The sequence below is a fragment of the Opisthorchis viverrini genome, assembly GCF_000715545.1.
Source record: "Opisthorchis viverrini unplaced genomic scaffold opera_v5_167, whole genome shotgun sequence".
Classification (NCBI taxonomy): domain Eukaryota; kingdom Metazoa; phylum Platyhelminthes; class Trematoda; order Opisthorchiida; family Opisthorchiidae; genus Opisthorchis; species Opisthorchis viverrini.
The window spans coordinates 267,817-282,096 of record NW_008751825.1 but is presented as its reverse complement, the minus strand read 5'-3'; the positions used below and the strand labels follow the sequence as shown (position 1 = coordinate 282,096).

Here is a 14,280-nt window from a genome sequence, read left to right as displayed (position 1 = left end):
GGGGGGGGGGGAAGCGCAATAGTCGAGTTTGGTTCCTATTAAAGTGAATCAGCAGTTCATATCCTCGACCATGCCGGGGTTTGAACTAGGGGCATTTAAGCACTAGTTCAGCAGACGCTGGACGCACCCAAATTATCACGCCTGAACAGGCGAATTTGATCATGCTTGAGTGGTTCGCCCAACACCTCGAAAGACGACCCAATAACTCTCCTGGTTGTGTCGATCAACTGACCAGCTTGTCATGACCTTCCAGTCAGGTAGCGCAACGGCCGCCTGAAACCAGCTGGACAATTTCCGGCTTCCTCAATACCAAAGCTCTGAAGTGACGTGATCCGTTTAGAACATGATGTTACGGCGTGTTTGACAGAAACGCGGATGTGACTAGCAGGGATTTACGGCTAACACGGTATGTGACTCTGTAACGCCTCATTTTCAACCGACTCAACCGCCTTTGGCGGGCGTGCCATAGAACAACTCTAACAAAGCAAAACGATACTAAGGTTTTATAGGGGTTGGAAATATGTACAGAAAGAGCAGGTTGTTCTCTTTTTGGAATTATTCCTATTTAAGAACGACAGCTTGGGTTGAGGAAAATTTTTTGAACGAAACGATTTCGTCAGTTTCGTTCGCATCCTCGATCGTGGGAGGGAGAACGCTGCGCAGTTGTGCTCCACCACTTCAACAGTTGCGGAAGTAAACTTTTTGGAGTTAGAAGACCAACCAAAAGTGGCCAAGTTTTAGGCGTACCTCTCGAGATGGAGAAAATTGCAATGACCGTAATTGGCAGCCCTAATCGCGTGGACCACTGAGTAGCGCGGTCGGATGTGACTTACACAAAGCTGTCGCACTAAAGTTATCAACAGCTGAATGGAGGATAGCGGGAGCACAGCTGATTTTGAAAATACTCTCAAATTCTTGAGTATCGGAATGATATGTACTGTTTGCTGTAGCGCACACAGAATTCTCTCTTCCGGCTGAATGTTTGGCAAGATTTTAGTCCGATCATACGAAAGTTAAGCATCAGACAGATGAGTTCGGCCTTGTAGCAGCTTGGTAGTTTGAGACACCAGAAAACCAATCAAGCAATCAAGCTAAACGGAAGACCAAACAGACGCAAATGTCCAACTGGTGGATGTCAGATTATTGGGCTGGGAAGAGTATTGCGTGCGTGTACACGATGGAACGACATGCGGTGGTACCAGGATATTGATAACGCCGAGTTGTATATTGGTTGTTGATCAGGTGCATCTGGATAAGTTGGTTTGCAATAAAAACCGACTGATAAGCTTGGTGAACATACCAACAGTGACTTGATCGACAACCAAGGACTTTATTGGAGTGTTTGATGTGTAAAGGGAGTGACTGCAGACGCAAAGCCACCTCCTGAATCCAAACGCGGTAGTCCATGTGTGGTGGCGCGAGCGGCAAGCTTAATCCAGGGGGCACTACAATTTTAGGGTGAAATAACCCCGGGGGAACTTTGAGCAGTCCCACGAAGGCGCCTTGAAATGAAACCAAGGTATCCCAATTCGACGCCCATCGCGAGCGCACGTAATCCGAACGATTGCTTGTGGATTGTGGCATACAGAGGCTGCATCCATGGTAGCTTACGGTACCAAATAGGATAACTGTTTGTTTCTACCAAAGGAGTTTATTTATTCCTACCGAAACTGCTGAACGGAGGTAGATTACATATAAACCATGCCATAGCCAACGGTCTGAGAATCTCAAAAATACCCTCACATCCGTTTTACGGCACACAAACGTGAGTCATTGGTGTTCTCTTGCTACTAAATAGAAGTGTAATGTACTAACCGAAACATCTTTCAACCTTCTGGCCTACGTCTTGTGGCTTCGAAGTGAAATAATGTAGAATGAAATGGACCGCGAAGTGTGAAGTGAAGATCGAAAACTGCTGCGCTTGCGTGACAGACGATTCTCAATACCCATCAACGAAAGAAATGGATAGACACTAACCTGTTTCTTGCTCCGTCACTCAAAAAGTTGATGAAACCTGGATCAAACCAGTCTATCATAAACTTCAGTTTTGTTGCCAAACACTAAATTCCGAAATTGGTGATCAGCTAAACACACACTAAACACACTAGAGGCAAGCAACTGCTTTGAAGCCATGATTATTTTACGCGAGGACGGCAAATGACAGTGCTCAGAATAGGCTTACCATGATGAAACAAGGTAGATAATTTTCCATCTACTTCAAGAGTGACAAAGTGGCGGGAACAAAAAAAGTAGAAGTTTCTTAAACGTGGACAACGGCAAACTTACCAGGGCATGGTTGATAAGGATAGAGCAGAGTTGTGTCGACCTCGTCAAAACATCGATTCAGGGAGACTTTGGAGTAGTGATCGATTAAGGCCTGTCAACAGGGATAAAGACGTACAAGTGAAAGGACTGCGATTATGAATAGACGTTGAACTGAACTGCGCCGCCTCTACTCTATTGACAGTACAAAGTCATTAACATAGGTCGGATTGCGACCGGTCGTTCTATCAAAAGTTCCATTCAGGGGAGAGTTGATTCACCAAGGCACCCTTAACTGTGTGCGATTAAGGAAACTGGCTGAGAGTTCCATGGATAGATTGGAGGTTTTTTCTGATCTTATTCAGATACCTTTGACAGGGAATTATACGTAACAAACAACAATACTGGCCGGTGCTGAGTTCTGTGCGAATGAGAGCCGTTGCGTCCCTGTTGGATGTCTGAATTGTGAGTTCAGGTTTCTACGAACATCACTAGCCATACCCGCTTGAAAATATGTTATCTGATTATTAGAATAGATGAGCCGAACCCGTGACTGAATTTTCTCTTCATTTGCTATGTACCGAGGTAGATATTTAATCGTTTGAACAACGGTGTTCACAATTCAAACAATATAACAACTCGAAGAATTCCACGGGCATGGTTTAAGCTCAGAACAGTAGAGTTTTTATTCTCACTGCTTTGGTCGTAATGGTGGACAGATGTTCAGCAATATTGCCCATTTACAGACGCACCTCCCTACGGTATCACCCCCGGTCGGCAGGTTCGAATTCCAGTTAAGACAATTGTGAAACGAGCATTCGCCCTTGTAGAAATCAACGGTCACGTCAAATTCGTCCCGATAACGGTAGTATATTGTCAGCACAATTCAATTGACTTGTCATCAACGTCATACGTTGTACGGTTGCGTAGTAAGGGTATGCGGGATGTGGGTTCCAAAAGGCTGAAAGCTACTAAAGAGTTTACACTGTTTACACTATCTTAAATATAGACTTAACACACTATCCATAAGGTTGCTGAAAACTTCTCGATACCCTACGATGGGTTTCACTCTTCTTTGAGCTCATGAGGTAGGCGTAGTACCCGAGGGTTCGTCAATCCTATATTTTAGTTGGACATAAATAGTACGTGATTGATAAATACATTCACTTGCGTACCAATTTGGTTTTCAGGGGGAACTCATCTACACCCCGACTGAATCTCTTATGTACCATGTTTTTCCGATAGGGTTCAGGTGAGCCTCGCGTGAAAATCAAATAGGTACGCAGATGAGTGTATAAGTAAAACTTCGTTAAAATTTGGTTCAAGTAGAATATGAGGTTGACGAAAACTCAGGCACCGCGCCTACCTGATGAGCCCTAAGAAGAGTGAAACGGTCGTGGGCTGTCAAGGAGTTTTCAGCAACCTTATGGGTAGTGTATCACGTCTATACAAAAAAAACGTTCAGCTGTAGCACCCTTTCGGTACCTAACTGCCACCCGAAGGTTGCACGAGGGCTGGGATACTGCCAGGTCGCCCAAGCCTAGACAGGGGAAGTCGAGTGGCAGAGGTCGGGTTCGAACCACGGACATTCCGGTCAGTAAATTCGCGCTCTAACCACTTGGGCCATCTCGCTCTCCACAAAACAGAACAAGTTCATCTAGGTGCTAAATGATTTGACAGTTCGTTGGGTTGATGTCTGGAAACCGACCAAATAACGAGGGGACTTGCTGTGAATCATAATCATTTACGAAGTAAGCAGCGTTGTGAGAGCAGAAGTTATTTATGGTAACCAATGATGATACGGATTAGAGGCGGTCACAAAAGATAAAACGGTGCTATCTGCGATAGACAGTACTTTGGAGAAAACTCACAGAATAGGTCCTGTGGGCAATCACAACGTGCGCACACAAGAGTGAGTGTGATAACCTACAGATTTGACCTTAATTAGGTGAATGAAAAAAGATAACCGGACGGCGCTTGTGCTCAAACTGACTTTGGAAAACAAACTGGGACCCAACTCAGATAAAAAAATAGCTAACCAGCTGCTGAACGTAATCCACAGCATCCCAACTTGTACGCAAATATTCGACACAGAATCACTACTCGCACATGGTACGGACAGGAAGACTTTGACATTGACGATTTCAAGTTTCAATGGATTGACTGAAGGATCGTTATACGACGCAGTGGTGTTGCGCACGTGCCGTTACCGTGAGCTTAGAAGCTGTATATAATCGGACATTCAGGTTGGTTTGGGTGCATCAAACGCTAGACGAATCAGTGAACAACAAGCACAAAACAATCGTAAAACACGGTTATCGTCTAAAAAGTAGGACAAGCCCATGATACCGGAGAGATTTCCGTATGGAACATTAGCTATATACACATACTATATATACAGGAGCAAGCTTCAAGTTGAAATATGACCCTGAGACTGAGTCGTAGAAAGAACAACCAATTGTTCTGAGTAATTCTATGAAGGTTATTTCGTCTGACGTCAAACTCAACATGAAATATCCTAATCAGCAGGTAGATCGATTGGGCGAGAGGTGAAAACTGTGACCAGCAGCGCAGAAACTATCGACTACCTCATTCTGAAAGGATGCGAAGGTTGGACCACATTGCATCAGTCAAAGTCGGGTGATATCTGGCCAGTGATGACTTGTACTTCAAAAGGAACTGTCTGAGTACGACATCCGTTTCGCTCTCATGACCAATGGAATCTGGTCGAGTAAGGATCAACCAAAGTGAATATGCAATTCTGGATCCCTGAGCTGCGGTTGTCAGTAAAATCTGGACGAAACTAGAGAATACGCACAACATACAGCTTAAGCGTATATATTTGCATTCCCAGCGGATTGCAAATTTAATCGCTCTTTTGACAGTTTGCTCACACACATGAAGTGCCCCCTATATTAAGCACCATCAAGTGTCCATTGTCACAGATTTGGAAACGTTAACCGTGATTTCGTGTTGTGAGTGAGCCTAAGAGCCGAGAAGCATTGTACAGCTGTTTCATCCCTATTGAGAATCATCAGCAGTGCACAGGTCACAAATCTCCAAGGAGTTTCGAACCCGTGATCTTCCGGCCAGTAGTTGAGCAATGAAAGATTCAAACATGGGCAGTTGGCCAGCAGTGCAATTTAGACAGGATATACCGCGTGGTCGGAACACTGCTGATAAGTCTTCCTAGCTGAGTCTGTTCTTCAGCTTTCGTCTTGGATTGACTAAGTGATCTAGAGTGGCGAACGACACACGTCCCTAATAGGTTTAGCGGTGGAACGAGACAGGAGGCAGCAAATAGAATGAGGAAACTGTAGTAGGCAGCCGCAATCTTGTGTTGTCACTGGCAACGTTTTGGTATCCAGCATCGATCGGGACGCGTAAGCAGCCTATTTAAACTCGATGGAAAACGAACCTACAACCACATGACATCCACGACGAGTCTGTCCTCGACGGTGAATAAAAGCCATTTCATGTACTTAGTAGAAGTGTTGTATAAAGTGCACCAACTAGGTACAAAATTACTCAGCATTTTGGGATGGACGATTGGTTTTTGAATCAAAAAGCTGTTTCATTTGAACACAACTGAACACAAGTACCTTCCAATCAAATGCAGGTGAATTGGAACTGCATTGCAGTTAATTGTGCGAAAATATGATTTTTCGTATCCAGGAGCACTATCCTTTCGATAGGGGATCAATATGCACCAAGTCACCTTTTCTTGGTTTCTGAACGGCCAAAATCACGCCATGTGAGCCGATGAACCTGATCCTTTTGCTGAATAGTCTATGCATTCTTTGTCAGACCGAGACAAAAATAAACAGAAGCCCTTGAATGAACGCTTTTGAGTGTTAGAAGTATAAAGACCAATACCAATGGGTATCGGTCATGGAGGATGAAGGCTGATGAATTACAGTGGCCCTATGACTAATTCGCACGTTCTTGCTACTATGCCCCGATGAACGTCAGAATTGTGTTCTAGTATTCAAAACAGACAAACATGTGGCAAAAGCCAAGTAGAAACGTAGGCATTGAGCACTGTGGTGAGAAGAACAGTGTTCACTGGGAAAATAAACCACAGTGGACCTTTAAGTACAATACCTTAGCCATATAGGCCTCAAAAGATTGACAGACATTCGAGTTACACAAACCTACCACTCGATTCTGTGGCCAGTATAAGTCAGACCAGAAAACAGTCTAGAAAACCGGTTCATCCAAATTGTATCAACTGCATCGTCTTGCAGAACGTTCCGAGAACTACAATAACTCAAGGGTGGTAGCATACAACATACTGTTTACATGTAAATCAGTGGCTCTAAAACGGCGCAGAACTCCTTCCAAAGGGGAATAACCTGTGTCTGCAGTTTCAGTTCTTTTAGCAATGGTTGCAAGTTTGGTTCAATCTGTTCTTGAAGTGTGCAACAGTCGTTGACCTCATTCCGCGTCTGTATGTTGACAAGAATACTCGAGACTAGAGCAATTGTGAACCAACAGTGCAGACCCTCTCTCTCTTTTACACTGTACATACTACTTAAAGCATTCCTTCACCACTATAGGCCTTTACATGGGTAATCTCTCTTCGAAGGGGAGGGGACATTATATATAGGACGACAAGGAAAGTCGTTTGAATTCTTGAGTAGTGGCCAGTATCAGGGGATGTAGTGTACAGTGCATGGCGGTTACATATTTCTCTGGTGTAATCACGACTTTGGCTGGGACAAACGGTGTACAACAATGCGGTTGTCCTGGTGTGGTTTGCTATTCATTCACGGTTTTGTACTGCTGTGTATGCAAGTGTTACCTCAACTGCTACAAAATAACCATTCTGTTAACTTCAAAACGGTAAAGTATGATAATCAGTCGCTGCTAGACTAGGATTCGAAGAATGCCTTGGAATAAAGCGAATTAGTTTTGCTCGCTACCTAGAAATCACTGACCAGTACCCCAAGGTCGCAAACATCTTTCGGTCTGAATGTTAATGTACCATGAGATTTGCTACAGGCCACGTCATGTACGAAATATAGAAAGTGGCCGGATTTAGCCGTGGCCGTTCAAAGAAAAATGCATTATATCCCCAGAACGGAACGATGCACGCTTTGATGGCGAAAAATAGCTTAATGTGGGTAGTTCTGACGGACCAATATAGTGTTGGTACTGGTGCAGAGATTTGCGGTGGGATGAGGGCATTGCAAACAGAAAAAACTCAGTCTGCGACTACAGAAGAAAAGCGGACAACCGGTCCACATATCACAACAATGAATGCCCTTTTCAATACCAGAAAACCGACTGGAGTTTCAGATCTACCAACGTGAAAACACGGTGGTACATGAACTTCAAATCACCAGTTGTGGCTACTGTTTCTTGAGCTAAATAACATGGGTTGGGATGTACGGGCTTAATCCTACCGAGCCTGATGGCGGGATATGTCTATGCGGATGGCTGTGATTTCCATATTGTGCGAACTGGGACCTGTTGTCCCACAGCGACCACAAAAATTCGGTGTGGAAATCGTGAGAAAGTCGATAAAAAGAATGCACACGATATACGTTTGCCATAACTAGTAGATTTTTTTTAGAGTTTTGAGAACAATGATGTTATTCTTCGTTCTGGTTCGGATAACATTTCGCGCCCCTTCAACACGCGATTTGCAAGAGTTGACCAACGTGGATCCTGATTCAAAATCGAATGCGTATCCAACATGGTTGTGGATTCAGCCATTAGCATGAATGGCGCATAAAAAATTGACGAGAAACCGATTAACATTTCGCGCGGAATAGTTTCAATATTACAGTAAGATCGATAAATCTATTCAGACATTGGCAGAGTTTGGTTGGCAGAGTAAAGCAGACTACATGTAGGAGTTCACGCAGGTATGTATCGCAAACCAACCAGTTGTTCAGAAAAACAGCCCGACATACGAGCCCCTGAATGGAAACAGCATACGAGTGGAATTAGCGACTGACTATTGTATGTGTGGAGATCACAATCGATGGCCCAAAACAGGCATTGGTCTTTCGCATGAAATGAGGGTGATAAAATGTGCATGTTCCGGTGGAGTTCTAAACAAGAGATAATAACAATAAAAATGGCCATAAAATTCCCGCCTGGCCTGCAACCTACCACAAACAGTAGAGGAACAGATGGAAAGTGAAGAGAAATGTGCTACTGTTAGTTTTCACCGGAATAAACTTAAACGCATTGATTCAGCATCCGGTTTAGACGAAGACTTGAATACCAAAGGCACATATTGCCACATCCTGTGGTATTCCATATTCCCGTTAGTCTGTCGGACGGGGAAAACGGTTGACGCGTCGACCTAGGATAAGACGATATTCATGTGCATGGGGTTGTAATCACAGTAAAGTCCTGTTTGGGAACGAAACCGCAGATGGGTGTCGGTAAAGTGGACTAGAATGTGAAAATTAGGTCCAGAAAGTTGGGTTGCCCACTCGCAAGGAGGTGGACGTCACGGGGACACACAGCTACACATGTGACAAAAACGGGAAACAACTGACACGATGGATGCCGGACGTTGAAAACAACAGTAAGTGCTATGCTTCAAAAATACTTAAAACTTCTTACGCTTCTTAGCCCGGATTCACCTAACTCAGTGGTATGCAGTTCACGCCGTCATTTAGGGAGATGCCTGTACTTGGTTTTATGCAGTGTGGAATTCCAAAACAACTAAGAAATGACAACGATTGTGGATAACCATTTAAAAAGGCGATCTGTCATGACATTCAACTGTTTTGCAGGTGTACACGGTCAACTGTTCCTCTTCTACCGACATTTGTGTTTTATAAGAACATTGGAGTACAATGCACCATTTTTTTTGGCCGCCAGGACTCAGGGTTTAAGAGGGCCATGGATTCGATTTATAGGTTGCAATGGCCGCAGCTACATACACATTTTGATAACTGGACTATGCTAGTTATGGGTGTTCCTTGGGTAGCTAGTCATGGTAGTGATGATAAAAAATAGGACATCCTTACAGGTATTATTGTTCTCCTGTCTTGCTCAAGCTACCTAAGAATGCTGGCATATCAGAACCGAAAGGAACGTTAACTTTGAGACGGCAGTATGTGAACAGAGTGGGGATGGGGGGGGGGTGGTGGCCGGAGCGTCTGAAGGAAACGATACGGGCAACTGACCGGAATACTTGGAAATTGTTCCAGCTCGCAAAGGCCATAGGCGACCGATGAGCCATCGGCTGTAAGCAGACGTTGTATGCGGATGTGGCGGGGATAATCATAAACCAGGGAGAGAGAGTACTCGCCCAACCGTTCAGCACTCTTGGATACACGCACAAGGAAGGTGCCATTTTCACAATTGGCAAGCAAGGAAACAGCTTCCGCACGGTCCATTTCACCCATGTACCTAGATGAAACACGGAAAGACGTAAACAGCACATTCCAAGAGTTTGAACAGCAATCATTGCATGAAGTTGTTGGTAAAACCCCTTCAGACTATTCACATACAAAGTCCTGCAGAAAAGAACAGATAACTCAAGTCACGCTGATCTGAGCACTCAATTGAAGCCAGCTAATCAGATTACCTGCGAACTTTCTAGGAAATCGAATCTGTACAAGGACCCCTGATCAAAAGTCAACCCACGAAAGGCAGTGGAATATCGGCATTCACAGAATTTCGCCTTACGGTATGTAGAAATTTCTGACAGGAGAACACCCTAACATATAACATCTGTTGAATATTGGGGATATTTTCTTTCGCGCACGACTTCTTATACAGGGTTGACAACCAATTCATGACCCAACGTGCCCAGGATGAATTTCCTAAACGAGCAGTAATATACCCCTCTAAAGAGATGCCACTATCCTATGGAATCTACGACAAAACTCTCCATTGGTCACGACGTAGTTTGAAATTCCCCCAAAGAGAAGCCACTCTGAAGGCAGTCGAAGATCCATTACTTTGTGATGGTGTATCTTTGTGTGTGTGTGGTCGGGGGTACTGCACTCGGTAGGAGACCTAAGCAGCCATTTGGCCATGTGTAACCGATCGGTCAGGTATGCACATCCTGTTGTAAGAAGACTGGCCAGTGAAAGTAGAGAATCACTGGGAGGACAAATGCATCAATGAGGGGGGATCAGACCCACTGTGCTCAAAACAAACCAACAGTGTTACAGCTGGACACAAACGATAAGGGCGGACCTACCAGTTGTAGCGACTGAGCGGATCATTGGGATCACTGACTTTTGATGGAAAAGGAGGAGTGCTTTCCGATTCGAACGTAACCCAGGACTCAGGTTTTGGGTGTTCGGATCTCATGCAATTCCCCTCACCCGATTCCCCGGCTAGACTGATGCGATTAGGCCAGGATCGCTGATTCGGAGTGACCGTGGCATTATGCGATGGAGAGGTTGTATAAACATGGGTGGATAAACGATTCATTTGCCCAAGTTCCATGGTAGACTGGAAAGACAAAAGCAACAATGAAGACGTACTTGACCGAATTCGATAGGAATTTTAACACACGAAATCACGGTTATCATCGATTTGACAGCAACCAGCCACAATTAATGTCAATGAGCAGCCATCATGCAATGGCATGTCATGTGGGCACCACCAGATTATACGTGAAAAAAGACATCTTGGGTCTCTAAAGGCCTTATTTCGAACATTTCGTTTCCAGCTGTGAACGTTTGTCTACGCACTGAACACGTGAAATTATTCTCAAGATCAGGTGAACAAAACCAAATGAGTGTATCAGAAGTACAGAAGCATCCGCGATAACAAGTATCTCCCCTAACAGTGGCAGCCATGAACTGGTGTGCGATTACCCCTACGAAAGATTCCTCGTTATAACGGATTCAATCCAGTTCTTTGGAGGTAGTACAAAAGCTTTAAAAATCCCGCCATGGATCTCAGTTGCGTCAACAAAACAATACTTGGGACCCACGAAAACACGAAAAAGCGCTTCGTATGAACCTGGGCTATAGGACTCTGGTGGGCAAACCGTGTTCTGGGGAGTAATGCCCCAACCTGGTCCCAAGTTAGTCAGAATATTCATTTAAGGATCCGACAGTCCAGTTATACTACGAGGAGAGTGGTATTCGTTCAGAGAAAAAGACAAATGCGCGGACGCATTTCCATCGGACGAGACCGAGTCTTCGTTCCAATGGCTATGAGGATGATTCTTCTCAACAGCACCCTTGTTTGTCTTCAACATTTCACATACAACAGAAAGCGGTGAATTATTGAAAATTGGTCGTAAAGCATCCGTCTGAAAATTCATAGCCACTTTTCGTATTGGTACGTCGTTCACGCGAAGCGATGCATCTTGTGCAAACTAAAAAACCAACGAGAAACGTATATCAACCTGAACAACATTCATCAGTGCCCTTGACCCTGTTAGAAACCAACCGACTAATTTCCGCACTCTACATGACTGCCCTGACCAATGTCGGGAGTAGCCGTGTTTACGAAGTATTTAGCCTAGAAGTATGTTTATCGAAAGGTTTTATTGTACCGTACGCTCAAATGATATGTTTTCACTAGAATGTTACTGAGGTTGAATAATCCAGTAGCTGGTTGCATCTTGAAGGGTGGTGGTGAGTCCTTACGCCTAGTCGATGCATGCTAAACTGTGTGTTCAGTTCTAATACCTCTAAGCTTCAAGTAGATACACTTCTCTCCTTCAGAGGGACTCTCCAAGGAGACCCACCAAAAGTGATCTCTCATAGGGGGGTGAGCTATGAAAGAAGCCTCAGGGGGTCAACACAAATACCCTTCTGAGTAATTTGTTGGAAGGAAGAGAGTAAAGCATAAATTTTGAATGTTAAGAGCCTCTTTTAGGGAAAACGTTGATAATAAAAAATAAACGGTTGCGTACGAACAAACACAAAAGAAGCCAGGTTATCTCGCTCCGTTATTGAACTCGAAATAGCTCAGTGGTTAAGACAAGAACTTACTCACCGGTAGGTTCGTGGTTCGAACCTAACTACGGTATCTCGACTGCTACTGTCTGGGATTGGGCCTCCTGGTAGTATCTCAGCCCTCAGGCTCCTTCGGGTGACATGGCAACTAGGAACCGGGTGTTACGTCTGAACGATTATTTTATTATTTATTATTGTTCTACAGTCAACGCAGACACCGAAAATTTTTGTGGGTTTGTTCGCCGAGCTAGACAACTTAGTTGCAAACTTCTCAAACGATAACCGAGGTGACATCAGTAGCGTGTCGTGATCGCCGTACAAAAACCGGCGCACCTCTCCGTAGGTGTACTTTAGACGGCAACAGTATAAGTGAAAAATACTAAGACGAATTTATGCAGTGAATGATCGACGATCAGAAAAAATATTCAAATCACCAGGGTAGTGTGCACAAAATGAATAGCTGCTTCTGTCTACACTGATCGGGTTTCTGTTCTACGAAACTGTTTATGGGGCAGAATCAGTAGCAAGGTTCCAGCATAAAGCCATCTAGCTCCCGTTCCCATGGTTGACGCCGGAGACAAAACGTAGACCATGCAGTTAACCGTCAGCCCTAAACGTGATGAGCTACTTTGGGACTGCACTGAGATTCGACAACGCCACTCCAAGCAGTGCGATGTTGGTACGGCGAGGTTGGACGGTATGGATTTAGGGGGTGTGTGTATAAGACACCCTAGTCGGCATCGGTGGATCGACTTGTAGAACCTAAAACCAGTGTTCTCTGACGCTGTAACTAGATATCCTGTCGTTCTCCCGTGCTTCCGGAATTCGTCGTGTGCACCAGTGACCATATACCTCGAGTCTTCGAAGAGCGTCATCAGGAAAGACCAGATCTCGCAGGTGCATGTTCGCACAAGTCAGCCGGTTGTACTTCACAGATGGCGCTTCGCTCAAAGGTTGATCTCCTTGATGGTACAAAGGAATGCGATTAAGCTGCATCGGTATTCGTGGCATTCTTGATGCGAAAACCTATTCCTTGCCCTGCTTGACAAGAGTGAAAGGTGGGTGGTGGAGCCGTTATTTTGGAAATGTTCTTTAAATCCGTAGGCCTGCCTATTGCAAGCACACATGTACTAGCCAGTAATTACAGTTCATCAGTTTTTGCCAAGGAAGCACAAGCAATGAATGACCGAATGAAGAGCCGCAAAGATATTCCCGCAGGACGCCAGAACAACTAAGCTTCATTGCATGGATGAAACACTCCGCTGAAACGGTAATCCACTGGAATTTACACGGAAACAGTGCCGAATGTCCCGAACTGGATACTATGCTCTCAGCTCCAAAACGAAATGTATTACCATGCCTGAAATTATCGTATGAGTTTAGCGTGCTACTGGCCATCGCGAAGTCACTTACTATGCTCCACAAACCGTCATCCTCAACATTTGTAATTGCATTCAGACCTTTCCAAGTAAAATACTCATACCCCGGTCTGCCAGATACCACGAAATCTATCATTCCATGTGTGGCTTCTAGGGCACTTATGTGAGCAGGAGGGTAACTTCGACCAAGGGTAGTGGCTATAGAAGCTCACAGACCAAACAAAGAAACGCAACAGGTCAACAGATCAACCGACCGATGTAGCACTGTATGAACATGGGGACTGCGTTCGAGATCCTGCTACACACACCTAACAGACGGTTACTTCGATGGGCAGAAGCAGCCTTCATTTGTGGAAACTTGAATCGCATGGAAGAAACAAGAGCTCCCCTGATCATTCAAAAGCTTATTTACCGAAAACCAAGCGTTTCCTTGGGGCTTTCATTTTCTGCTTATCAGGTTGACACAAAATACAGTTAGATGTGTCAACGTATCGCGCAAATATACGACCTGTGAGATACGTACGGGCGAATAAGGGGAGAAGACTGCTCCGCATACTCACCAATGCATCCCAAGTTGGTCACTTCATCAGCTGATCGTTTGTGGAGTTTATCGCATTCGAGCGTTTCACACACCAGACCTCCCACAGAACGGAATAAGTGCGTAAGCAGTGAATGCCTGCTAAAATTGTACAGTTCCAGTCGGTTTGTTCCACCTCATTTCAACTACAGTCGAAGAGTTT

The 14,280-nt window shown here is 44.6% G+C and overlaps 1 protein-coding gene across 1 annotated transcript in view; it reads right to left on the bottom strand.

Annotated features, from left to right (window-relative positions):
• The window catches only part of T265_07380 (hypothetical protein), a gene marked incomplete at both ends in the record, with an annotated part of 47,442 nt that overhangs the window by 8,873 nt on the left and 24,289 nt on the right, over window positions 1–14,280 (bottom strand). Inside the window, 3 exons of the mRNA XM_009172884.1 lie at window positions 2,287–2,377; window positions 9,417–9,642; window positions 10,442–10,698. Of these exons, the coding sequence (XP_009171148.1) occupies window positions 2,287–2,377; window positions 9,417–9,642; window positions 10,442–10,698 (574 nt within the window). The remainder of the gene's footprint in view (window positions 1–2,286; window positions 2,378–9,416; window positions 9,643–10,441; window positions 10,699–14,280) is intronic.